The sequence below is a fragment of the Lynx canadensis genome, chromosome D1, assembly GCF_007474595.2.
Source record: "Lynx canadensis isolate LIC74 chromosome D1, mLynCan4.pri.v2, whole genome shotgun sequence".
Taxonomy (NCBI): domain Eukaryota; kingdom Metazoa; phylum Chordata; class Mammalia; order Carnivora; family Felidae; genus Lynx; species Lynx canadensis.
The window spans coordinates 105,797,458-105,821,514 of NC_044312.2; the positions used below are offsets into that span (position 1 = coordinate 105,797,458).

At 60.2% G+C, this 24,057-nt stretch overlaps 1 protein-coding gene across 6 annotated transcripts in view; it reads right to left on the bottom strand.

Annotated features, from left to right (window-relative positions):
* The window catches only part of SYT7 (synaptotagmin 7), a 62,284-nt gene that overhangs the window by 19,660 nt on the left and 18,567 nt on the right, over positions 1-24,057 (bottom strand). Inside the window, exons 2-7 of one of the 6 annotated variants that reach the window (XM_030332806.1) lie at positions 17,583-17,686; positions 13,157-13,236; positions 9,007-9,138; positions 7,876-8,100; positions 4,143-4,514; positions 55-177 (exon numbers count right to left, since the gene is read on the bottom strand). In XM_030332806.1, coding sequence (XP_030188666.1) covers positions 55-177; positions 4,143-4,514; positions 7,876-8,100; positions 9,007-9,138; positions 13,157-13,236; positions 17,583-17,686 — 1,036 coding nt within the window. The remainder of the gene's footprint in view (positions 1-54; positions 178-4,142; positions 4,515-7,875; positions 8,101-9,006; positions 9,139-13,156; positions 13,237-17,582; positions 17,687-24,057) is intronic. The other 5 variants (XM_030332808.1, XM_030332809.1, XM_030332810.1 and 2 more) reach the window with 5 other exon arrangements.

The window sequence follows — 24,057 nt, forward strand, 5'->3', positions numbered from 1 at the left end:
CTCCACGCCTCCGTCTTTGCCGCTGCCGCCGCAGGCCCTTGCCTGTGCTCGTACCTCTTGTCCCCCTGAGCGTTCTGGTTCTGCTGGGTTCCTGGGTTTTGCAGGTCAGGGATATTGGCAAAGTCATCCTGTTCCGAAAGCCCTAAGACCAAGGATAGCACCACCATCCTGCCTTCCCTGCCCGAGGTGGGCAGCCCACCGGCCGGGAGGAAACGAGGAGGCCCCGTGGGTGGGGGCGGGGAGGGGGAAAGAGAGAGACAGAGACAGAGACAGAGACAAAGAGAGAGAAGAAAAAAGCGTAAGAAACTGGCCCTGCAGGAGAGAAACCACACTTTAGCACTGTCAACAGTTGTAGAGCAGAGTCGGGGGGAGTCAGGGAGGGAGGGAGGGGATGAGGGGAGGTGTCCGCAGCCCCCAGACCCAGCCTGCCTTGGGAGCGTAGCAAGGTTCTCTGGAGAGAATTGGGGAAGGGGCCGGGCAGAGGCCTGCTGGAAGGCTAGGGGAGGAGAGCACAGGCCCTGGGGGCACGCAGAGGGCCAAGGCCAAGGTTAATTCATCGCCAGCGCCAGCGGAACAAAGGTCAGAGGCTACTTGCTCTGACCGTCTGGGCCCCTGGGAGAAGAGGGAGGGGCTCCATTTCCATCTTGCTTTGAGACTGTGCAGGCAGGTTTAGGCTCCCAGGTGAGAGGTTCTTAGAAAGCTTGGAAATCCAATGGGCACTGCACCCTGTACTTAGGGAAGCCCCTCGTAAAGACATCTCTGGGTCATGGTCAGCCAGATGTCCTTGATACTGGGAAGGGTCCCTGGACACACGGCCCATCAGAGGAGAATGGAGGTCCCTTCTGGCATACGGTGCACTGGCCACCACGGGCCTTGTCTTGAGTACCCCCCTTCCTGGAGATCCGGGGAATAACCGCCAAGTCTTTTGGGTCCAGTTCTGGGGCCTTTCCCTGGAGAAGCAGTCCAGAAGTCACCAAAAAACAAAGGTAGAGAGAGAGAACGTGCAGGAACCTGGCAAGGTCTGGAGAAGTCCTGCAGACTCGTGTGTGTCGGGAGGAAGGTCTCGAAGAGGCTGTGACCATCCTGCTTTGAGGGAGGCTCAGTCCAGGCAGACAAGGAGCTGCTATGCGGACAGCAGCACGGGGCCAGCGGTCAAGGTGTGACAAGTTTCGTATGGGGCACTCTCAGAGAACCCCTGGGTAACTAACTGTGGGGTCACCCTGCAATTTCCAGGGCCAAAAAAATGACCTGTTGCCCCTCAAAGCCATCGGAGTTCACGGGCATTTTCTGTAGTTCATCCAGCGCTGGGTCTCTCATCCAAACAAAGAAAGAGGGGAATCTCGGATGGGGCAGGCAGGAAAGCATGTCTCAGGAAGGGCCAAGGGGAAGCTGGTAAGCCTGATGGAATGTTCTGGAAGGGGGAGGGGGATCCTGGGTCAGGAAGTCTGCCCCTTCAACCACAGTCGGAGAGGGCAAGGTTTAGATAAGAAGGGCCAGCTGCGGTTATTTCCCAGAGGGTGGTCAGAAAGGCAACTGGAGTAGGAGAGGGGTGGCCCTTCAGGGTGGGGGGGCGGCGGTGGGGGGGTGGGTGGGAGATGGCCGTGAGGGCCGAGGGAGGGAGGGGAGTTACGTGGTTGCACTGTCCTTCCAAAGATGTCCAGGCATCTTTGTCCTGGGCCTGTCACTCCAAGGCTGACCCTCGTGCCGGCATCTAACTTTCGGGGAACAACTCCACTTCCCTCAGGACAAATCCTCCTTTTCTTCTCTGCCCACCGGTACTGTTTCAGAGTTGGTAAAATTCCATTTGGCTGCTCGGGAGCTGGTGGAGCTGGGGGAAGGAGAACCCAGCGAAAACAACATGTTTTTCCCCCGGTTAATGCATTTTTCAGATACTCCTTTTCGCTCTTCTTAAAAACAAAACGGCTCCTCTGCATAAATTCCCAATTTGTCATTCTCTCCAGCAACACAGGCTGCAAGGGTGAGAACGAGGGACAAGAGGAGGGTCTGGGGAGAAGCTGGTGGTACTGGGGGGGGGGGAGTTCACACCCATTAAGCAGGAGGAACGGCCACCCTCCCCGCGAGAGGGGGTGGGGTCCTGGGAGGCCTGGCCAGCCCTCCCGCCCTGACTCTCTACCTGGAAGGCAGCATCTGGGGCAATAAAAGGGCCTCAGAAGCACACCAGCGAAACTGGAAGGCAGGGGTCAGAGGTGGGCAAAGTACAGCTGGTGGCCTGTCTTCCTACAGCCCACAAGCTAAGAATGGCTTGTGCGTGTTTAAAGTGTTGCTTTAAAAAATGTGATCGAGACCACGTGTCCCACAAAGCCTAAAATATTTATAATCTGGCCCTTTACAGAAAAAAAATTTGCCGACCCCTGCTGTGAGGAATGACAAGAGGCGGAGGTGGGGAGCTGGGTGAGCTCCAGAGGTGGCAGGAGAGGGGCCCATAAAGCCAGAGGCGGGCAGAGGAGTGTGGACAAAGGATGCTGGTGTCTGAGCTCCGGCTCATCAAATCCCAGTTGGCCGGGGGCTCAGAGGGCAGAGAAGAGTTGGTACACAGAGGCTTTCCTGCAGCCGCGTCCTTTCTTCCCAGGGCCTGGGGACGGCCCCTGCCCCGGTGTGATGGCTGCTAGAACAGGAGGCAAGGTAATGGCTATGCAAAGAGCAGTCTGAGCTCAGGAGGAGCCGAGGGGTGCGGGGCCCAAGGGCTCCCGGTTCTGTTCAAGCCACAGCAGAACCAATTCCCTCCACTCTCCTAATTCGCACCAGTGCCACCGCATCCGTCCGGAAACAAACCACCACCTGGAAGCCAGGAGGCTCTGCTGGGCATCTTGTCGCCTGCAGGCACCAGCTGGATCCCCAAGGGTCCTTGGATGGGGGAGAGCCCCAGCAGAGGCACTGCCTGGATTTGCCGAGTAGAGTCACAGGCAGCACGCGCTCCCGGGCCGGGGCCACAGGCCACTTGCACGGATATGGGAAGCTGGCGAGGCGGGGCCTCTTCTGTCGGGGTGCCTCTGCCGCGGCCAGTACTCCTGTCTGCCCTGGAGGCCTGGAGTCTCAGCTGGAGAGGCAGGATGCTTGGAGGGACCTGCCCTGCTTGTCTTCAGAATCCCCACATCTTGCCAATGAGCTGGGCTTTGACCTTGGCCTTCCCTTTCCTCCTCCCTTTCTCCTCTCCCAGGCTTAGTGCTGGTCTCTTGCTCCATGAAAAGTGCTCCCAGGAAGACCTGGGTGATGGGAATAATCCCCAGAGCCTGGAAGGAAGGTCATGTTAGGCCGGAGGAGGCGACTGATACCAGGGACAAAAGCCCAGGTCTGCCCTGGGCTCTGAGAGTCCAGATGCCCAGAGTGATGGCAGAGAGAGGGAGCCCTGGGTGGGGGCCCTACCTGTGAGGGGGGTTCAGGGCAGCGCGTGGTTGGGGGGAATGAGGGATGGCTAAGATACCCACGGTGTGTGGTTACTTCCCAGACCCGTACACTTGAAAGGCTCTGATTGAGAAAGTACGGTTTCCAAAGCTTTGGGGGGAACATCTGAGGTTTGTCCTCAGGGGATGGGTCACTCTGGGAGCTGGAGGACAGGTGGCTGTAGAAGGTCAGAGAGGCAGAGGACAGGGCTGATGGCAGGGACAGAGGAAGTGAGAGGGAGGGAGGAAGTGTGGGGCGGGAAGGTGAGCGGAGTCAGAGTCGGGTTACAGGGAGGAGGTGATCTGGAGGGTTGGAGGCAGGGCCGGTGCCCAGGTTTGGGGGGAGGGGAGGAGGCTGGCAGGGAGGCCAGGAGCAGCCTGGGACTAGCGGGAAGAGGAGGCCGACCTGGTGGCATTGTCTAGTGTCCCCACTGACTTTTAGTGGGGGTGGGGGGACCTTCTCCAAGCCCCGGGAAGGGAACGAAGTCGTGGGGGGAGCTGCAGTCTCCAGAGGGGTGGCTCAGATAAGAATCCTTCCACGGGGATGGGGGGCGGTGGGGGGCCGCGGGTGGGGTGGGGGTGGTTCGGGCAGGAGCCTCCAGCCACAAGAGGCTGGGGAGGGGTCGGCCGAGTCTGCCCCCGCAACCCTGGCCACGGAGGACCAGGGAGGCTCCCAAGGAGACGAGGGAAAAGAGGCTGGGTCGGGAGGTGGGGGCCGGCCCGCTCAGGGGGGGCACTTACAGGAAGGATTTCATGTCCAAGCCTCGGTTTCGAATCTGCCCCACCACGTGGTCCCAGCTGCCCGGGTTGGAGCGGCTGCGGCCGCCGCCGGCCGCCCGGTACTTGGAGCCGGCCGAGGCGCCCTGCCGGGCCTGGCCCCTGCCGTAGGCCCGGGGGTTGGGGCCCGGCGCCGAGCCCGTGTGGGCCTGCAGCTGGCCCAGGCTCTGGCTGGTGGTGGGCTGGCTGGGCTGCCGGCCCCGCTGGTGCTGGCTTAGCGGCTGTTGTAGGCTCTGCTGCCGCATCAGGGTGCGGGGTCGCTGGCATTTCGGCTCTCCCGCGGAGCTGGGGATAGACTCAAGGGTAGTGGCCGTGGACAGGGTGGAGTCCTCGAAACTTGGGGCGGGCGGAGGAGAGGAGAGAAAGGAGAAGCAGGTGAAGGGATCACAGTGGAGGAGAGAGAAGCCGAGGGTCAGGACTAGGAGGCCCCGGTGCGGGGCGCGCGCGCTGCCGGACCTCGCCAGGCCTCCGTCACGGTGGTCGCCGCTGCCGTTGCCGCCGCCGCCTCACCCGGGGGGGGGGGGCCACCAAACCCCGAGCCCGCCCTGAGGTGCCCAGGTCGGCCCGGCCCAGCCCACCCTCCGGCCTCGGCTCAGCTGGCGCCCCGAACACCTCCTTGTCTGAGTGGCCGCGGGAGCTGTGGAGGCTGGAGGCCGCGTGGTGAAGGCGGCCCCAGGGCCCTGTGCCTGCCGTGTAGGAGGGAGCTGCTGCGGTCTCGCTGGGGGACCCCAGGAAAGTCTGCCTCTGTGATCTAAGCAAGGCTGGCCTTTGGAGGCATGAGGAAACCCAGGCCGGCGCAGGGCTGGCCTAGTAAAGTGGGGCGAGTCTGGGAGAGCCAGCGATTTGTATGTTTGGTCCATGGAGGCTGGGGACTGTCCCCGGACTCCCAGACCTCCGCCTTACGGCCAGGGCCGTCGGTGCAGATCTTTGCCCTCCTTCCAGACCTCCTCGTTTCTAGGTTCAGCATCCTTTCCTGATATCTTGGGAATGCCTCCCAGTCAGAGGAGGGGACCCAGGAAAGGAGCAGATGAGCCGGGAGCCCCGGGAACCACTTCTCCGGCCACTGTTCTGATGGAAAACTGGGTGACCGTGCATTTGCAAGAGGCCACCCTCCTAACGGGCCCACCGGCATCCCTGAAAAGTGCCAGTAAGGGGGCGAGGACAGACAGGGAACAGGACCCGGCTGATTAGAGGTAGTATGAGGTCAGAGTGACCCGGGTTCAAGCCCCATCTCCGCTGCTTCCTGACCGTGGGACTTTGGAAAAGTGAGCCCACCTCTCAGATTCTTCATAAAACCCAGGTGAAAAGTAATCCTTGAGCTGCCTCTGCCCCAGGGTTGCCACGACGACCTGATGAGGTCTGGCCCAGGGACATGCGTATTAGCTAATGCTCCCCGTGCCAGTGGCACCCACAAACATCGCAGGAGATGGGGGTAGGAAGGGTTAGAGACACACACCCCCACCAGCCTCCCCAGGCAACCTGTCTCCTTGGTCCCCAGGCCAGAGATTTCAGCACCTCCGACCGGCAGGGCCAGAGCTCAGAGGTGCCAACCTCCTTCTCTGTCCTCTCCCTCCATTTCCCAAACCAGTGGTCTAGGGCAGGGGTTGGCAAACTATAGCCTGGGGCCCGCATCCGGTCCACCACCTGTCTTTGTAAATAAAGTTTTACTGGAACACGCTGTCATTAATTCACATCCTGTCTATGGCTGTGACAGGCTTGAGTAGTCCTAAAAGGCACTATGTGACTTGCAAAGCCTAAGTATTTCCTATCTGGCCCTTTACAGAGAAAGCTTGCCGACTCCTGGTCTAGGACCACAGGGCAGCTGTGTCCCCTTGGGGGAGGCCGGGGGGGGGGCTGCCTGAGGGAGGGGCCCCAGGGCCTTGGAACCACTTTCACCACTGCAGCCAGACCTCAGCTTTGCTCATCCCGAGCCTACCCTGGGAACCAAAGCACAATAGTTAGGCTGCCCCTGTGGGCTGAGAGAGAGAACGAGAGAGAAAGAGAAAGAAAGAGAGAGAGAAAGAGAGAGAGAGAGAGAGAGAGGCAAAACATAGCTTTGGCTGGGGTCCTGGAGAGGGCAGCAGTCTTGCCTGGCTCAGGTCTGGAGTGGGGGCCACCACCAGGGACAGGCCCAGGCCTGGCCGGCCAGGTAGGCCCACAGCTCCCTGGGGTCAGGCTGAGGCAGGGGAGGACGATCCTCGGACGGCCTCCTCCTCCTCCTTGCTGGCCTCATTTTGATTTCCTATCACATCCAAAATTAGTCCAATTTACAACCTCTCAGTCACAGGAAGCTAAACTTGGTGCCTCCAGGCCCGGAGCCAGCGGATGGCACGAAGGCTTCAGCCGGCCTGGAGTCTGTGGCCGGAGCAGGCTGGGGAGGGCGGGGTGCTGGGCCTGGATCTCTGAGGGGGGGTGTGGGGCCTCCCTCGGAGACCTTCCCGAGGCTCCACATCAGGGCAGAAATCCACCTGTGTCCCCTCAGGCCGACAAGCAAATATGGTCTCAACACGGGGGCCGTCAGTGGTCCCAAAGGCGGGGATCACAGGCCTTCTGAAGAGAACCAGGAGGAGCCTGATTGGAGGGAACAGGACAGCCCACAGCTACGGAAGGGTCAGGGCTGCTGGTCTTCTAAGTGAGAGGCTGCTCCCTTTAGCTGGGAAGGAGGCAATTGTAACAGCCGAAAAGGGAACCTGAGTCCCAGTGGACGAGAAGGGTCACAGTTCAAAGGATTTAGAGCCTGAAAGGGCTCAGCTCTGGGGAAATGGAAGGTTCTACAAGCCCAGATGAGAATAAGGCTGCCCCATGGTGGAGGAGGAGAGACCACCCTCTGCTGAGAACGGGGTGGTGGTGGGGGGGGGGGTGGCCAGCCCTACATCCATGGCCCACGAGAGGCACTGTCTCGTTCGGCAAGCTCAGAGAGCTCTTAAAAAGGAAACGGCCCTCTGTCCGACGTCCAGACCACCCTCGTCAGAAAAGAGAAGCTCGCTGGGGCTCAGCAACCCAACCGCCAGGAACACACAACCCAACCGCTGACAGTGGGACGGCTCGCTGCCCAAGACTGGGACAGCCAGTGGGGATGGCCGAGGTGAGGATGAACCGATAGCGACGGCCCAGCTGCTCGTGGTGGCCTCGCAGGACGGATGGTGTCATGGTGCAAGCAAGAGTGGGGCAAGCCGATGGAGGCGCCGGATGGTCAAAAATGGAATGGCTCAGCCGCTGGGTCTAGAGCCATCTGCTGGCTGCAAGAGGGAAGGCGCGGTGGCAGGTGAGCGGCATACACAGGCTGAGAGTGGGCCAGCTCCCCGGGGGATGGGATGGTCCGATGGCTGAGCAACCGCGGTGGCCCGCAGAGGGATGAACTGACGGCTGAGATGGGGCGGCCAGTCAAAGAGGATGGGATGACCCCAGGATTGAAATGAAGCTGCCGTGGGGGCAGGAAATGGAATGACTTGGTCACTGGCAAGGAAAGAGACCGATGAGGGCGGCAGCAGCCGGAGGCCGAGATGCGACACCGTGTGGCTGTTAGTTGCGCCCGATGGCAAGGATGACGGGAGTCTCATGAAGGGATGGAATGAGCCAGGGGCCGAGGACGGCACCTCTGGGGGCAGCAGCGGGCGTGCCAGGGGGTCCCGCTGTCCACCCTGGACGGGGGCAGGCCCGAGCTCACGGCTCCGGCGGCCATGGGGCCATCACTCACTTGGACAAGTTGAGCTTCCCTGCGGCCAGGTGGCTCTGCACCGTCCGCCAGCGGCCTCTCCCCGCCTTGCCGCCGCTGCCCGGCTCGCTGGGGGCGGCCCCGCCGCTTCTCAAGGCGTCCTCTCCGGGTGGCGGCGCCGGTGCCGGCTTCTCCCCCAGCCGGCCTTCCCGCTCCACCGCCAGCCCCGCCGCAGCGGCCACTTTGGCGCCCGACAGGAGGGTGCCACTGGAGGCACACAGGAGGCAGCCGGGCCAGAGGGGCACCGGGGGTGGCGGTGGGGGAGAGAGGGCAGGCCACACGTGGGGGTGGGGGGGGTGGGGTGGAAGAGGAAGAAAAACAACGACAGATAAAAGGAAGAGAGAGACAGCGAGAGAGGAGGAGAGAGAGACAGACGGACAAGAGACAGACAGAGAGAGAGAGAGAGACATCAGCACTGCAAATGGGTTAACAGCAGAGCCTGCAGAGAGGAGAGAGGGGACCGGGCGGGCGGGGGGTCGGAGAACAACGCACCACGACAACGGAGGGGGGGCCCCTCCCCACCGCCTGGGGCAGGGGCGGCGGGGGTGGGGGGAGGGCAGCCACCTCCAAGTCTATCCCACAGGACAACGAAGGGTTAACGACGGAGGAAGAGCGGGCTGTCCAGGCCAGGAGGCCCCAAGGCAGGGAGAAAGAGAAAGCCGTGTTAGTCAGAGTTCATCACCACCACCACCGTCACCGCCATCACCGCCACCGCCACCACGACCACGACCACCGACCACCGACCACCGACCACCGACCACCGAGCAGCCAGGGCAGCAGCACACAGCGGGGAGGAGAAAGCGAGCCACACCGAGAGGGAGGGACCGAACGGGCAACCCCATCCTGACTGCACAGAGGGGTGGGGTGGGGGGCCCCGGGGGGGGGCTGCGGAGGGGCTCTCCTGCGTGGCTGGCCCTGGGGGAGGGGACGGGAGAGGGGCAGGCGGGCGAGGGGAGGCAGGAGGGGTTGCTCGTCTCCATGGTCAGCCTGCCCATGGGTGCGTGGGTGGGGAAGTCCGGGGAGAGGAGCAGGAGGGGCGGTGAGGGCCGGGAGGGGGAGGAGGGCGTGCGCGGATACTCGGTACATATGATCAAACCAGGTAAAGTCACTCACTTGAGGGACAGTCGTGGGTCGCCATAAGGGGCGTAGGGTGAAATGTTTAGAATAAACTCCTTGGGAGGATAGGAGCTCCATTTCTGCTGCACTGTGCTCTCATTGTTATTCCAAAAGTCTCTGTCTAGATCGCTGGAGGGGCAGAGAGAGAGGGGAGAAAACAGGGAGATACAAGAAGAAACAAGAGCTGCAAGTCCTGCGGGGGCAGAGGGAGGACCGGGGCCCCGGGGGCCGGGCGCACACAGAGTGGAGGGGGCCAGGGTCTGCTCCTGCGGGAGGAAGAGAGGCGGCCGGCACACACACGCACGCGCCCGCACACACGCACACACTCGAGGGCCGGGAGAAGCGGCGCAGAAAGGAGGCGAGCTGCAGGCAGGCGCCACTGGAGCCTCGCACCCGGGAAGCTGGTGGGAGAGAGAAAGATGTTGAGAGAGGAGGGGAGGAGAGCGGGCGGGGGACGGGCCTGGGGCGGGATGGCGAGGGCAGCGGGAGAAGGAGAGGGTACCGGTTTCTGGCTGGAAAGAGCGGAAAGGTAGATCAGACCCTGCCGCCAACTGGCTGGGTGGCCCCCCTCCCTGCCCCCCACCTGGCCTCGGCCTCCCTGCCTGCCAAACCCAGAAGGCTGGCTGTAACCGCTGGGCTGTCGGCTCTCCCAGGGGAGACCTGAGGTTCTCCCCTCTTCCATCCACCTCCACTGAGCCACTCCTGGGGCAGGCCGGGTGCCCGGCCCCGTCTTTCTCCTCCTCCCATTGGCCTGAGGTCCCCCAGCCTCCTCTGCTCTCTCCCCTCCTAGGACACGGTCTTTCCGTGACATTGGTGGGGTCTCGGTGGAGCTGCACTTTGCACTCACTGCAGACGTGGTGGTTGGGTCGCCCCTTCCACCCCCAGAAATGAGAAGCACCTCCAGGCCCCTGACCTTGCTGAGGGTGTGACCAAAGTCACCAGGAGCCCTTCAGGTCCAATGTTTTGGGGCCCGTGGTGGCGGGGAGCCTGCCCTTCTCTGTGGGGGCTGATGGGCACGCTCGACCTCGGGCCCTTGACACGTACCTGACCTGCCAGCCACGGCAGCCTCTCCCTGTGCCCCTGTCCCTTTCCAAGGTGGAGTCTGGAAGGGACCCTCGGCCCCAGTCTTCCCACCCCCTCCTGCTCTGAGACAAGTCATACCAACGAAGCAGATATGCTGGAAGCACAGAGAATGTGGGGACTTCCGTTGGGGGCGGGCTGCAGAAACCTCAGCCGTCAGAAGGCACAGCCTGGAGATCCCAGGAGCCAAGGACAAGGGGCTCCATCAGCTTGTCTGTCAGGCTCCTGGGGCCCCGAGGAGCAGGCCTGGGAGCACAGGGAGAGGAAAGGCAGAAGAAACAGGCCAGAGGAACATTCCGGAAGGGAGCCATGCCTGAGACCTCAGAAGTGCATCTAGGGAAAGGGGCCCCAGGGAGGGCTGTGGGGCATGGGCCCGGCTTGTGTCGGGGCTGTGCCATTGCTCAAGGCCAAGGCAAGGGCCCTGCTGGGGGCGAGGGAGGGCACTGCGGGGGAGGCACACCCCCTGGGGATGGAGCAAACTTGTTCTTGGGGGGCCTGCTTCTCCCCCCCCCCCCCCAACGCTGGAGCTTCACCTTGACCTTGACCTTGGTTCTCAGCCTTAGACTTGGGAACAAAGGAGAGAAGCTGAGCTGCCACCACAGGCCCAGAGGAGATGGTGGTCCCGGCCCAAGGGGGTGTGGACAGCACATGTCTGTCCAGAGTGCACCCTGGAAATGTCTCACAAGGACTGCCTACACGGGGTTCAAAGCCAAAGTCCTGAGCCAGTCTGTGAGTAGGGCAGTGGAGGCTAGGGTGGGAGAGGCAGGACAGGACCTCAGCACTGGGAGGCCCCTCCCTGGGGAGGATCCCTCAGCAGAAGACCCTTTCCCTGCCAGAGACATCCTTTGGTCCCCGTCCTCCAGCATAACAGAGATGGAACAGTTGGAAGGCCTCCCTCCCCCTGCCCCCTCCAGATCTCCAAAATCGAGGGCCATCCAATCCTAGGTCCTGGAGAGAAAGAGCCACCAGGGTCATCACTGCAAGGCTGGTCTCCCACCCTCTGTTCCAAGGAGCTTCAGGGTCCCTCATGTTGTCTGTTGCGATACTGGAAAAGAGGATCTTTAATTTTAAAAGTTTGGGAAACACAGGTTCCTCTACTGCAGGACTTCTCAGAGCCTTTAATGTGTCAATGTATTCACCAGTATCTCCAAGAGGGAGATACAGTGTGCAGTGTTTCCCAAACTTAGTTGGTCATGGAACCCATGAAACCTCAATGATTCATAGGGTGACTATTAATCATTGACGGAGTGCTTTGAGGAACACAGTTGGGGAAGCACTGCTGAAGAATGCAACTTCCCGGGATCCTTGACAAAAGATCCCTTCGGAAGAGGTCCTAAGCCCAGGAGGAGATCGTGCAGTGGGTGAGCCTTACTTCCTGCCACCGTACTGGCTTTGGGCCCTGGCAAGAGGTAAAGGCCTAGGAACCTAAGGGCATGTAGACATGAACGGGTGGTGGTTTCGTTCCTCTGAGGCAGACGCTGTGACAGCTCAGCAGGGTGGGAGGGGGCAGGGGCTGCAGGGCTACAGAGAAGTGGGGGACCCACTGCTGCCCCCGCTTGGTCTTAGAGCACTCATGGATGCTGTCCCAGCCTGCGGAGCCTGCTGTCTGCCCTCCTCCTTGCTGGGCATCCCGTCTCCTCTCACAGGCCCTTTCCACGACTATCCAGAACACATACAACCCCAGGTTACGGTCACCTGGCAGAGACAGGCCCCCTGGCCCAGCTGCAAACTGGGTTAGGGGCCTGGTCTGGAGGCGGCGGAGGTGCTGGGCTGGCCCCACGTGGTCCCTCTCTGCCTTCGGGAAGCCTGGGGCCTGGGCTCTGCCACAGCCCTTGAGACCTGCTAGCTCTTGGCTTTGAAGACTGGAGAGTGCACAACCAGACCCAGCTTCAAAGGCTCCCCGAGGCCTCCTCCTGAGCCTCCTCCCACCCCCAACCTCGGCAGACCCACCCCGCCACTTGCCCACCTCCCCCGCCCCCCCCCCAACCGCCAGACACACACCCACCGGAAGCTTCTGTGAAGGCCCCAAACAGGGTCAGAGCTAGAGATGAAAACAGAGGAGGAACGGGGAGGGAGCCCTCAGGAGCAGGGGAGAGGGAGAAGGGAGTGGGAAGAGAAGAAGGGAGAAGGATGGACAGGAAGGGGGGACAGACTAGGCAGTGGGAAGGGGGCAGGAGAGAAGGTGTGGGGCAGGGCTGGTGGGGGCTCTGAGTTAAAGGGAGGCAGGGTGGGGCGGCTCTCCTTCAGGCCAAGCCCCTTGCTGGCAGGCTCGGCCCTCGCCAGGCTAGAATGGAGGGGCACCCAGCCCTCCCTCGGCCTGACAGCCCCCCCAGTGAAGGCCTGCGTTCAGCAGAGAAGGCTCTCGAGAGAACCCTCCCGCTCCGAGCCTCTGGCCAGGTGGGGAGGTTGGCGGGGGGCTTCCCTTTGTGTGTCCCAGCAACCCTGGCCAAGGCGGTCCGGGGAAGGCAAGCCTGCCTACTTGAAGAGGGATCTCAGAGCGGGAAGTCTGGGTGCTTCAGAGGCAGCAAGACAGGCCTTGGGGGCCAGGAGTGACAGAGAAGGGAAGAGTCCCCTTTGCTCTGCTTCCCCAAGTGGCCCAGCACTGAGGTCTGCCCACCTTCCAAGTCACCCTCAGGGTACTGCTGAGGTCTTCAATGAGAGCCTGAGCACCCCAGGAGAGGGGATCCCAGCCCAGGGGCTGCGGGAGGAGCTCAGATATGCAGGGGAGCTAGGAGGGGGGTGGAGATGGTGTGTGATGTGGAGGAACCAGCAACCAGGATTGAGGGAAGAGGCAGACAGTGCTGGGAGTGAGCAGCCGGAAGATGGGGCTGGGGTCCTTGGAACGCTGTGAGGGTCTGAGGGACACAGGCAGAAAGGGTGGAGCCCTGGGGCCACCCTGAGGTGCTAGAAGTGTGTGGGGGCCGGCGGGGGGGGGGCAGGGAGAGAGAATGGCCCCAACGCGTGAGGGGGAAACTGAATGCGTGTGGCCAGCTCTGGGGAGGGGGGAGGCTCCTCCCACTTGGGCTGCCTGGGTGCTCCCACCCCAAACTCGAAGCCTGGCACCTACTTGATGGCCTTCTTCTCACTGCGCCCACGCCCTGAGTCTGGCGTGCCCACGGTCTCCAAGGAGTTCTTGTAGCGTTTGCCCTGTGGAGACAACACCAGGGTCACTCCTGGGAGACAGGACTGCACCCTCCCTGCCTCCCCAGAACGGGCCTGGGTAGGGGAGTGGGCTGGGCCGTGGCAACAAGATCTGAGGCCAAGGTGTGAAGGCGTCACCACGGTACCTGCTCCCCGGTTGGTAACTCCTTGGCCCCATAAGGCTCTAGGACCGACTCCGCTCCTTGACTGGCACCCCATCCCTGACCCCCAGGGTTGGGGCCCCTCCTGTCTGCCTGTCTCCTGGGGCTCTGGCCCGGCTCCCAGAAACACATCTCCCTCTGCCACGGACAGACGGCTCTCAGGCGCCTGGCCACGTCACCGCTCCCAGATGGTGGGGGTGGCATCCTGCAGGGCAAGGTTGGCAGTGGCCAGTGACGTGAACGGCGGGGGCGGGGAGAGGGCCTCGTGCCCAGTCGTGCCCAGGACAGTGCCCAGCACTGTCTGGGGGCTCCCTGGGGTCCTCCTGCCTCAGGCAGTAAGGCAGAGTGGGGCTGGAGCGCTCTCCTTTATAGGAAGGCAGCTTTGGGAAGAAAGGCTGCCCCCCAGCTCTGAGGCTGGGGCAGCCGACCAGCACCCCAGAGTTCCTCACGCCTGCCTGAACCGGGGGGAAGGGCACGGCCTGCCGTCCAGGCGCTCTGGGTCCCCTGGCTCCAGGAAGGGCCATGGCTGAGCTGGGGACTGGGCCTGCTGCCGGGAAGGTGAGTGCCATTCACCTTCTCAGTTTGGGTTTCTAAATTTAGCTCATGCAGCGCCCAGCACCATTAACATTCCTGACTGTCACCAAGCGTCCTCACGTGCACCAATGGGCCATGGGCCTGGGGCGGGCCCAGGGCTGATGCGGGCAGTGGGGTGGCAGCACACACACACACACACACACACACACACACACACACTGACACGTGCACACACGTTTCCCCAACATCCCACATGTGCACCGACACCACAGCCACAACACTCGATGACTCCGCCCGCCCTAAAGCAAAATGAAAGCCGCACCACGGTGCTCCCCGTGCTCCCCCGGCACTCCTGCCAGCCGCAGCCCCTGCCAGGGCACGGGAGCCGCCCATTTGGGGAGCTGGGCAGAGGTAGCAGAACCCCCCAGAATGGTGTGGGGAAGGGGGTGGGTCCTCATTCCATCTCCAGCGCCCCCAGGTCTCAGGGGCGACTGGGTCCTGGTCCCAGCAATGCCACACCTTCCCCACGTCACCCCGGTTGAAGCTCCTTGCCCTCTCTGACCTCCCTTTCCTCCTTTCTGAAAAGGTGTGCTGTCTCCAGATGAGCCCCGGGTCCCTCATCCTTCCAGGTTCTCATCGCAGAAATTACTACTTCTCTCCTGGCTTTACTTTAGCTCCCACCCTGGGGGAACACAGCCCAAAATGGCAGGGACTGTTTGGTCTCTAGTACTCGGTATGGAAGCTGGCACCCCAGCAGTTCTCAAAAAATGATCACATGGGAGCACCCCCCCACCCCCGCAGTGCCCCACCTGCCCTGGGAACTCAGCCCCAGCTGTTGCCTCTGAGCCAAAACTTTAAGAGTTAAAAAAAGCAGAGGTATTGGATCCTCTGAGTCTACAAAAGCTGCCCTCTCTCAGCTCCAGCTCTGCTCTGTCCCATCATTACCCAGAAGTTCAAATCCCGAACAATGCCCAGTCTGGACTGGGAAGATCAGGGCCTGGCGTTGTTCCATGCTGGCCAAGGGCCCTTCTCTGGGCAGGACACAGGGAAGAGCCCCATCCCCAGCATTCCCCCACACTTCAGGCAGTGTGGCCCAGGGAGGACCCTCCAACCCCACCCCTCACTCCCTCTCCTGTCTCTCCCTGGCCTCGGCTGGAGAACCTGCCTCAGTCAGCACCTGCTTCTAAGGCCGGTCAGCTGCCCCTCCCCCAGGCCAGGCCTGGCTGGGGTGGGCTGTCCCCAGTTCATCCAGGGCCTGCCCCTCTTTCTCCCACAGCTCAGAGAAGTTTCCCCTCTGGCTGCAATGATCACTCTGCAGCAGGAGCCGTGGGACTATGGGGGACAGGAACGTGGGCAGGACTTGACTTGGGGGGCAAGGGGATGTTAATGGGGCAACGACAGGAAACCCAGGCAGCGTCCAGGAGACACTGGGTGGCTCCAGAGGAACCCAATACCATCAGCCTGCTTCTCAGGGAGGGGGTTGGCCAGGCTGATCTGGAAAAAGCCAGCTGGAGATTAAGGAAGTTATTAATGTTTGGAAATGGGATCTGGGCTGTCAGGGTATCACATCACTGCTGCTGGGGGGACAGGCGGGCAAGGAGAGCCCAGTAACTGTGCAGGGAGCGTTTTAAAGCCCCTTCCATAAAGCACAGAGACAGTCCAGGCAGAAAGCTCCCAGGTCCCTCTGATGTGGGGGGCCGGGGGAGGGGTTGTGGCAGGGTTGGGGGCTGGGCAGCTCGGGGGAGAAAGTCAAAAGGGACAGACAGACTGTGGCTTGGACCCCTGGAGAAGTTCCTGGCTGGAGGCTGGGAGGAGGGGCTGGGGCTCTAAGATGCCTGAGGGGCTTCCCGCACTGACAGCCCCCCACCTGCTACAAAAAGCTGTCATCTTCGGATGCTGGTCCCCAGGTGAGTGGGGTGGGGGTGAGGCTCTCACCACAGCACACACACACACACACACACACACACACACACACACACACACACTGCAGCACTTACCACAAGAGGCCGGGACAGTGGGGACGAAGCAAGCTTCAGCTCACTCCGGTGGGGATCTGATGAGAAGCACATCCCATCATGCAGAGGTGAACACACACATACACACACACACACACACACACACACTGCACCAATACCCTCAAAGTCGACGCACTCAGCACAAAGCCCCCCACTCAAAGTCACCCGCAGGGCCTGCTCATACACTTTCCTCTGCCTTCAAACACATACAGACGGATGGACAGCCCGACAGGCCGACAGGCCCCGCAACAAGACGCACAGGGCTGCAGTGTGTGCGTGCTCAGCCACTCCCACGGCCTCTGAGGACACTCGCATACGTAGGCACGTGGCCAAGCCCCCTCCTCCACCTCCCCAGATGCAGACACGGGAGATCCAGGGACAATGCAGGCAGCCAGCCTGTCTCCACATACCTGCGCTCCCACACCCGGAGTGGGCCCAGGTTACGCATATGCTCATACTTGGGGCACAAGGGGGCCTTCTCCATGGCTCCTCCCCAGAGGAAGGAGCCACCTGAAGCTGAATATCCCGGGATGGAGAGCCGTGTTCCCAGTTCCTGAGTGTGCCTTTCCTGAAGGAGACCTGCTGGGTTATGGGCCTCTTGGGTCCTTCCCAGAGGTATCTGCCCCCTTTCCTTCCATAGGATTGGGGCTTGAAGCCCCTACCTACACAGTGCCCACGGCCACAGCTCTCCTCGCCTCGTCCTTAAGGCCCCTCTGTGACCAGGCAGTGACACCTGGCCCCCACTCCCACCGTGCACAATCTAGGAAATGGAGGTACCTGCCAGGGACCCTTCTTCACCTAAGCCCAGGAAAGTCCCCACATCTGGGACACCTCTGGGTCCACCTTTAGGAGTGCCCCACGGCACCCCCCCCCAAAGTCCCCACTGCACTTCTGGGTTGGGACAGCAGGACTGGGGTAGGGGAGGAGGAGGGGAAGCGGGGTGGTGGTGAGGGGGGGGTCTAGCCTTGCAGCCACTTCTGGGGAACTGGTGGCTGCAGGCGGGTAGATGGCTCAGCCCGGCTCCCCCTCCCGGGGCCTTCGGGTGATGAATGTCCCTCCTGATGGTCTCGTTACTTATTGATGGCCTAATCCTGCTCGTTAATTCCCCAGCCCTCGTTAAAAATGAAAAGAAGCCGTTTGTGCCTGTACAAACCCCAAGAACCAGGATGGATGTGCGGGAGCTGGGGGTGGGGCGGGGCGGGAAGCGCCTCCTCATTGGCCAGGAGACAGGGCTCGGCCACGCCCAACCCTGGGGAGGTGGGGCAGTGGGCGGCAGGGAGTGGGGCGGGAGGAGCTGGGGTTGGAGGGAGCCTAGATTCTCCGTCTGCGCGGAAGCATACGGTTCTTTATGCCGCAGGTGGGGCGTGTGTGCGTGTAGTTGCCAGCGTGTGGAACGCCTGAGACCCACGTCTGTCCACAAACGTGTCCCTAGGTGTGTGGTTCTGGGTGTACACCCAGACAGATGGGGCCAATATCCAGGCAAACGCAGTGCGTGCATGCGTGTGAAATTCTGCTGAAACGTGCCTGACGACGTGGGCAAGTGGATCATCTGCGCGCGCCCTTGGGCGGGTTCACGAGCCAGTAGTTGTGGGGGGTGGGGTGCAGGGCCAGGCCCCAACCCCCGGGCCCTCAGGAGCCTCACCAGTTTGCGCTGACACCAGTGGCAGAGGCCGCAGAGGACGACAGTGACGCTAAGGCTGACGGTGATGATGGCAGAGACCAGCAGGACATCGCGGGTGGGCGCCCCTGGGGAGGACACACACAGGTCAGACCCTCATTGGCCAGGGCCAGCCACCCTCCCTTGGCTCAGGGCCCCCCAGAACAATCACCCGGTCCTTCCATTTGGCCCCCCACTGGGAGTTCTGAGTCTCAAGTTCTATTCCCAGCGAGATCTTGCTGGCTGACCTTAGGAAGTTCCTTCTTTTCTCTGTGCCTCAGTTTCCTCATCTGTAAAATGGGGGAATTGTGCAGGTTGAAGTTCCTCCCAGGCCCTCCCTGCATGGGCTCTGCTGAGTCCAGAGGGTCCACACCATCCCCCAAACTTGACATCTCAAAGGGAGAGGCCGTGTGTGTCCCCCAGCCCAGCCAGGCCTCAGTGGACACTTCAACCCCCCTAAAAAAGCCACTGCCTCTGCACAACCTTCCTGCCCAGCACCCTTCCATCCCCTCCAACACTGAGCCACAATGCCAGCCGACTTTGCCCAAAGGACGATGACTAGTTCCTACAGTCTCTCTCAGGCCACCTGCCCCACGGGCACTAACAGACCCTCGGAAGTATCTGGCCCAAACTCAACAGCGACATGTGTAGTCAAAGAGGGAATTTCTGGAATTCTCAGACCAGCCCTCACTCCCTTTAGCTCAGCTTTCCTTGGGCTGGAAGCCCACCCAAGTGGCCTCTGTACACATTGACCAAGCCTCAGCCTCAGGTCCCACCCTGTAGGTTCCAGTCCCACCTGAGACAGGCTCCTGTCTTAAATGCTCACAGGGGCCACCCGGCAGCTTCCATTCCAAGAGCTCCGGGGTCTCATACTTCAGGAGTGGCAATGGTGATACACCTGCCCTGGGAGGAAGATCCCAGGTTTCTGTGCAAATCCCACCACTTGCTAGCTGTGGCTTTGGACGAGTCGCATAACCACTGAGTTTTCTCCCGTGGAAATGTGGATTAAACCTCCTCCCTGCCTTCTCCCAGGTGGTTGCAAACACGAGCCCAAACCAAATGCAAGGAAAGCAAAATTTCACCAGAAATTCTCATGTGGGGGAGTGAGTCGAAAGAGAGCAGCATAGATCACACGTGCACTGTAAATATGTGTGCACTAGGATGCGTCCTAAAGACAAGTAGACACTGTTTATTTACAGAGGAGCCTGCGTGGGCTTTTCGGTGCCAGCGATGGTGGTAATTAAGAGTTGACGGTATCTGTCTGGTCCTGCTTCCTGCGGTTTTAACTTCCGGGCTCCCAGTCTCTCTTGCTTGGCTGTGGGGCCTCGTGGAGAAGGGCCCAGTGGTTCCCCCGGCTCTCAGGGGCCTCGGGGCTCCCTCCTGCCACCACTCTAGTGCTCTAGGCAGCCAGTTTAGCACTTGGTCTCCCTAGAATCCTGCTTGGGCCCTGCCTCTCCCTTCTCAACTTCCTGAGCCTCCCAGCTGTGGGAAAAGGCCACCTTGATCTGGTCCCCACCTGTCCACCTGCCGGGCCAACTAAGCTTCCTCCTGTCCGGGGGGTCCACAGGCTCGGCCCCCAGGAAGTCCCTGCACCCAGTTCACTGTCAACCTCAGGGCACACAGTACCCAGGAGCTCTGACCTGGACAACCAGCAGGCACCAAGGAACTGGTCCTGCCCTTCCCAGCCCGGGGTGGAGGAACACAGCTCTGCCAGACTGGAGGGGTCACATCTGCCAAAGTTCTCAGGCCAAAGGCAGGCCTCCGTCTTTAACCTCCAGGCTTCTGAGGGAAGGGGGGCAAGACAAGTGGGGACAGTGGTAGCCATAGTAACCATAGGTCTTGCCACCAAAGTCCCAGGAAAGGGGCCTGCGCTTTCCCCAGCTCCATAGGAACTTCTCCTGCCCTGCTGGAAGGGTCTGGGAAAGCAGGTGACCTTATACCTTCCTCTGCTGAACTTGCTTTTATTTTTATTGAAAAAAAAATTTTTTTTAACGTTGATTCATCTTTGAGAGACAGAGAGAGACAGAGCATGAGCGGGGAAGGGGCAGAGAGAGGGAGACCCAAAGCAGGCTCCAGGCTCCGAGCTGTCAGCACAGAGCCCGACGTGGGCTCGAACTCACGAACTGCGAGATCATGACCTGAGCCGGAGTCGGACGCTCAACTGACTGAGCCACCCAGGCGCCCCTGAACTCGCTTTTAAATAAAATAAATTCCATTCTTGGACTGAGCGTTCTTCAGCCACTATCCATTAAGAATCTATCATGAGGGGCGGGGTGCCTGGATGGCTCAATCAGTTGAGCATCAGACTCTTGGTTTTGGCTCAGGTCATGATCTCACAGATCATGAGTTCCAGCCCTGAATCGGGCTCTGTGCTGACAGTGCAGAGCCTGCTTGGGTTTCTCCCTCTTTCTCTCTCTCTCTCTCTGCCCTTCCCCACCCCTCTCAAAATAAATAAACTTAAAAAAAAAAAAAAGAATTCAGCTAATTATTTCTTAGCATGTCAGGTGCCCCAGAACCAGTGAGTGGCAGAACAGACAGCCTGGGGCTCCAGACTCCAAAGTACCCAAGAAAAGACCCAAGTGTGAGTGAAGCTTCTGCCTCTTAATAGCTGAGTGGCCTTGGACAAGGGTCTTAAGCACTCAGTGTCTTCAAGTAAAGATCGAATGGTGCCCACCCGTGGGGTTAGTGTTAGCACTCAACAGATAGGTATTATTTTTAAGGTTGATGGTGTTTGTTTTGTCTCCGGTGTAAACAGAGGGCTCTGGGAGCACAAATGAGGAAGTGACCGCTGGACTAGGGAGCTATCCGGGGAGGCTTCCCCGAGAAGGGGTATTCGGTGTGGTCTGGCGGATGGCTGTAAGGTGAGGTAGGATATTCCAGGCATAGGAGGCAGCAAGAGCCAAGGGGAGAAGGGATAAAGAGGAGTCAAGCACGTTGTATGAGGAACTGGACTAGGTCAGTGGGGCCTGATGGGGAAGGGGCTTGTCTGTCAGGCTGAGGGGCCTGCTGTGTTTCGCAGGCCATGGGAGCCATGGAAGGTTTTTGAGCAGGATCAGAGGGGGTGTTAGCAAGCTCTTGCTGTGGCAGCTGTGGTGCTGTGGTAGGAGGCCCGTTCCAGCTGGGCTCCTCTGCTCTAACACGCTCTTCATGCACCCCGCCCCCCCTCCATACATCTTGGCCATGGGGCGATTCTCAAAGGCGCCTACCTCCTCTTTCTGCCAAAAAAGGGCTGTCTCAAAACTGTTTCTCAACCCCTGCTGTAGGAAGAGGGCGCCTGAGGACAAAGCCTATCAATCCCAGGAGCCAGGGGGCACACACTTGGAACGGTCCCCAGAGACCCAGGGAGGGCCCATCTTAAACAATTAGCATTCTGGGGGCATGCAGAAGGAGCACTGGGCTTGGAGTCTAGGAAAACGAGTCTGAGGCCGTTCTGGCCACTAACCAGATGTGGCCATGAGCAAGGCGATCAACCTCTCGGATGTCAATGCCTTCATCCGTGAAAGAGCTGCCCCTTCCTCTGATGACGAGACAGGTGTCCTAGGTGCTCCCCGCGGGGTAACAGCTCAGCCCTTCAAACAACTTTAGTAAACATTACGGTTGTCCCCATTTTGCAGATGGGGAAACTGAGACACAAGAGGGTCAAGAACCTTGTCCGAGGTCATTCTGGTAGCAGGTCGGGGACCCAGGATTCAAACCCAGGCAGCCCAGTTCAAAGGCTACTCTCTTTGCTTTGGGTGCCCCTTGGAACTCTTAGGGTTCCCAGGAATTTCTCTGGGGCTACGGAGGCGGATGCTGAGCCGATGAGGCCATGGTCTCTCAAGCCCTCTTCAACAAGGCAGCACCATCTCCCTGGTTCACATCTTGGTTTTTGTAGAAAGTTCCATTTGAAGAAAGAGATGGGTTGCTAAGGAAAAGCTGACCCCCCTAGATCGGGGAGCCTAGGATCCTCGACAGCACAGGGTAGATGCTGTCATCTTACAGGCAACGAGTCTGACCCCTCCCCCGCCCAGGCCCCCACTTTCCCCCAGAGAGCCCTCGGAGCCGGGGTGGAACAAATGCATGTCACTGCAAATTGCATTGATGCTGTGACCGAAAGTGACATGGTGTCCTCAGCCAGCAAGTGACATTGCCATCAAGGGGTGCTGGCGTGGGCTCTTGCCTGCCAGCCGGAGCGAACCCATTCCCACAGCATGGAGCCACTCTGTTGGGGGCTGGAAGGGGCCTCTGCCATCATGGAGTCTGGCCCCCCGCAATGCGCAAACCCTCCGGGCAGCCCTGTGGGTGACAGGAAGGAGGCAGGCCCTCCACCAACAGGCATCATTAGGGAGGGTTGCTGTGTCTCGTGCTGAGCAGAATCTGTCTCCCCAGAACTCCCCCTCCCAGGCCCCCCTCGCTCCCCAGCTTGCCCTCCAGAGCTGCTGGGAACCAGCCGGCTCCCTCTGCCACATGACAGGCCTCCAAATCCTTGCCGACAGCTCTCATGTCCCCTTCCGGTCTTCTCCAGGCAAAGCCGCTCTGGCCCTTCTAACCCTTCCTCCGATGACATACATGGTTTCAAGTCCCCTTAGCGTCAGCATATTAACATTTGGGGAAAGAAAATATTGCAGCCCTCGTCAGCCTTTGACAGGGCCGGGTTCCACAACCTACCCTTGGACAGAGGAGACATCCTGGGTCCCGGGGCTGAGACACAGACAAGGGCAGACAGATGACATCAGGAGGCCCGGGCGGCAGGGTGAGCCAGGCTTCCCGGGTCCGATCCCCGAGGTGTCTTGGGAGTGAGGTGTAAGCTCAGGTTTGTTGCTGCCTCTCTGCCCAGGCCTGTGGCGGGCACGTCAGCTGACTAGAGCTCAGAACTAAAGATGATCCGGCGGGGTCCTGTGGATGGGGCCTGTGTTCCTGGCCACACCACCAGCCAAGGAGCTCTCAGGGTAAAGCCTGTGTGCTCGAGAAGGCAGCCCGCCTCTGAGCGTGGACGAGACGCTCATGCGCGGTCTTCCCCTCTAGAATGTCAGCTCCTTGAGGGTAGGGCTTGCTCTCTGTTCGTTACTGTCTTCCCAGAACCAAGGAGGGAGCCGGGCCTATAGCAGGTGCTTGGCAAATGCTTGTTCAAAGAATGGGTGAGTAAGAACCTCAGGCCTCTAAGAATAATAATTACAGAGGCTACCATTTATTAAGCACCCACTCTGTCCCGGACTACAGGGTCCACAAAGGCAAGGGCTGTATCTGCTCTGCTCATTCCGGATATTCTGTGACAGGCTGACATATGGGAAGTACTCAGTAAATATTGTTAAATGTTCAGTGCTTGCATGGTATCCCGCTCGTCACCCACACAAGATGGGAAGGAAGAGATGGGAGAGACTGCAGGACAGAGTTTGAGCCTCTCTCTTTTACACACACACACACACACACACACACACACACACACACCAGGACCTCCTTCATTCTTCCTCCATGCCACCTTTGCCTGACAGTTCCTGCTTTTTCTATACCCAGATGAAAAGCACCTCTTCCAGGAAGCCTTCCATAATATCCCCAGTGGGAATTAATTTCTCCTGCCTCTGAGCTCCCATCACCCTGCGCCTGCGCCCTTCTTTTCGGGTGCAGTGATTAAGGGCCAGCGCTCTGGAGCCAGACTCTCTGGGTTCAACTCCTGGCTCTTATTCTTCCGCGACGTGTGACCTAAACTTTGCGTGCCTTTGTGTCTCCATCTGTAAATGGGGGCTAATAACAGTATGGGCCTCATAGGACAATTGTGAGGTTTAAAGGAATTAGCACATATGATGCACTTAGCACAGTGCCGGACACAAAATAAGTAGGCAATAAATGCTAGCTATTATCATAGCATTACCACGTCAGCCCTATATTAGAGACGTCTGGGCCACGGAGCTGGCGCTCAACGAGTGTTGAATAAAATACTGAAGTAGATACACATCTAGTTTTTCCCCACGGACAGCAGAGGCCAGGGGTCACGTCTTACTCAATTCTGGGCACCCCAATCCCTGCCCCAGGGCTCGACCACGACCAAGAGCATCAGTGAATCCCTGTGGCAGGAAGGGGGAGGGCGGAGGCCAGTGGGGGGTGGGGGGAGGCAACAGCTGGGAGCCAGGCTGGGTTTCAGGTATGAACTGCAGACCTGAGCCCGTCTCTTGCCAGAGCTCTGCCCCCACTCCCAACTCCTTCTCATCTCCTCAGTAAGCCATAATTTATGGATGAACAGAATCAAACAGGACTGCTGGCTGCTGGGATGCCCTGGGGAGCTGCCGGAGAGGGAATGGACTTCTGAGGGCACGCTCACCAGCTGCCCGGGGGGTGGGGAGAACAGGAGGGGACCCAGAGGGGGAGGAGGTACACACACACACAGGTCACAGACATGGACACCCACAGCTCGTACACACACATGCACACGCCTCAGAGACACTCTTGACACAGACAGCCGTGCAGCCCACACCCCACACATGTG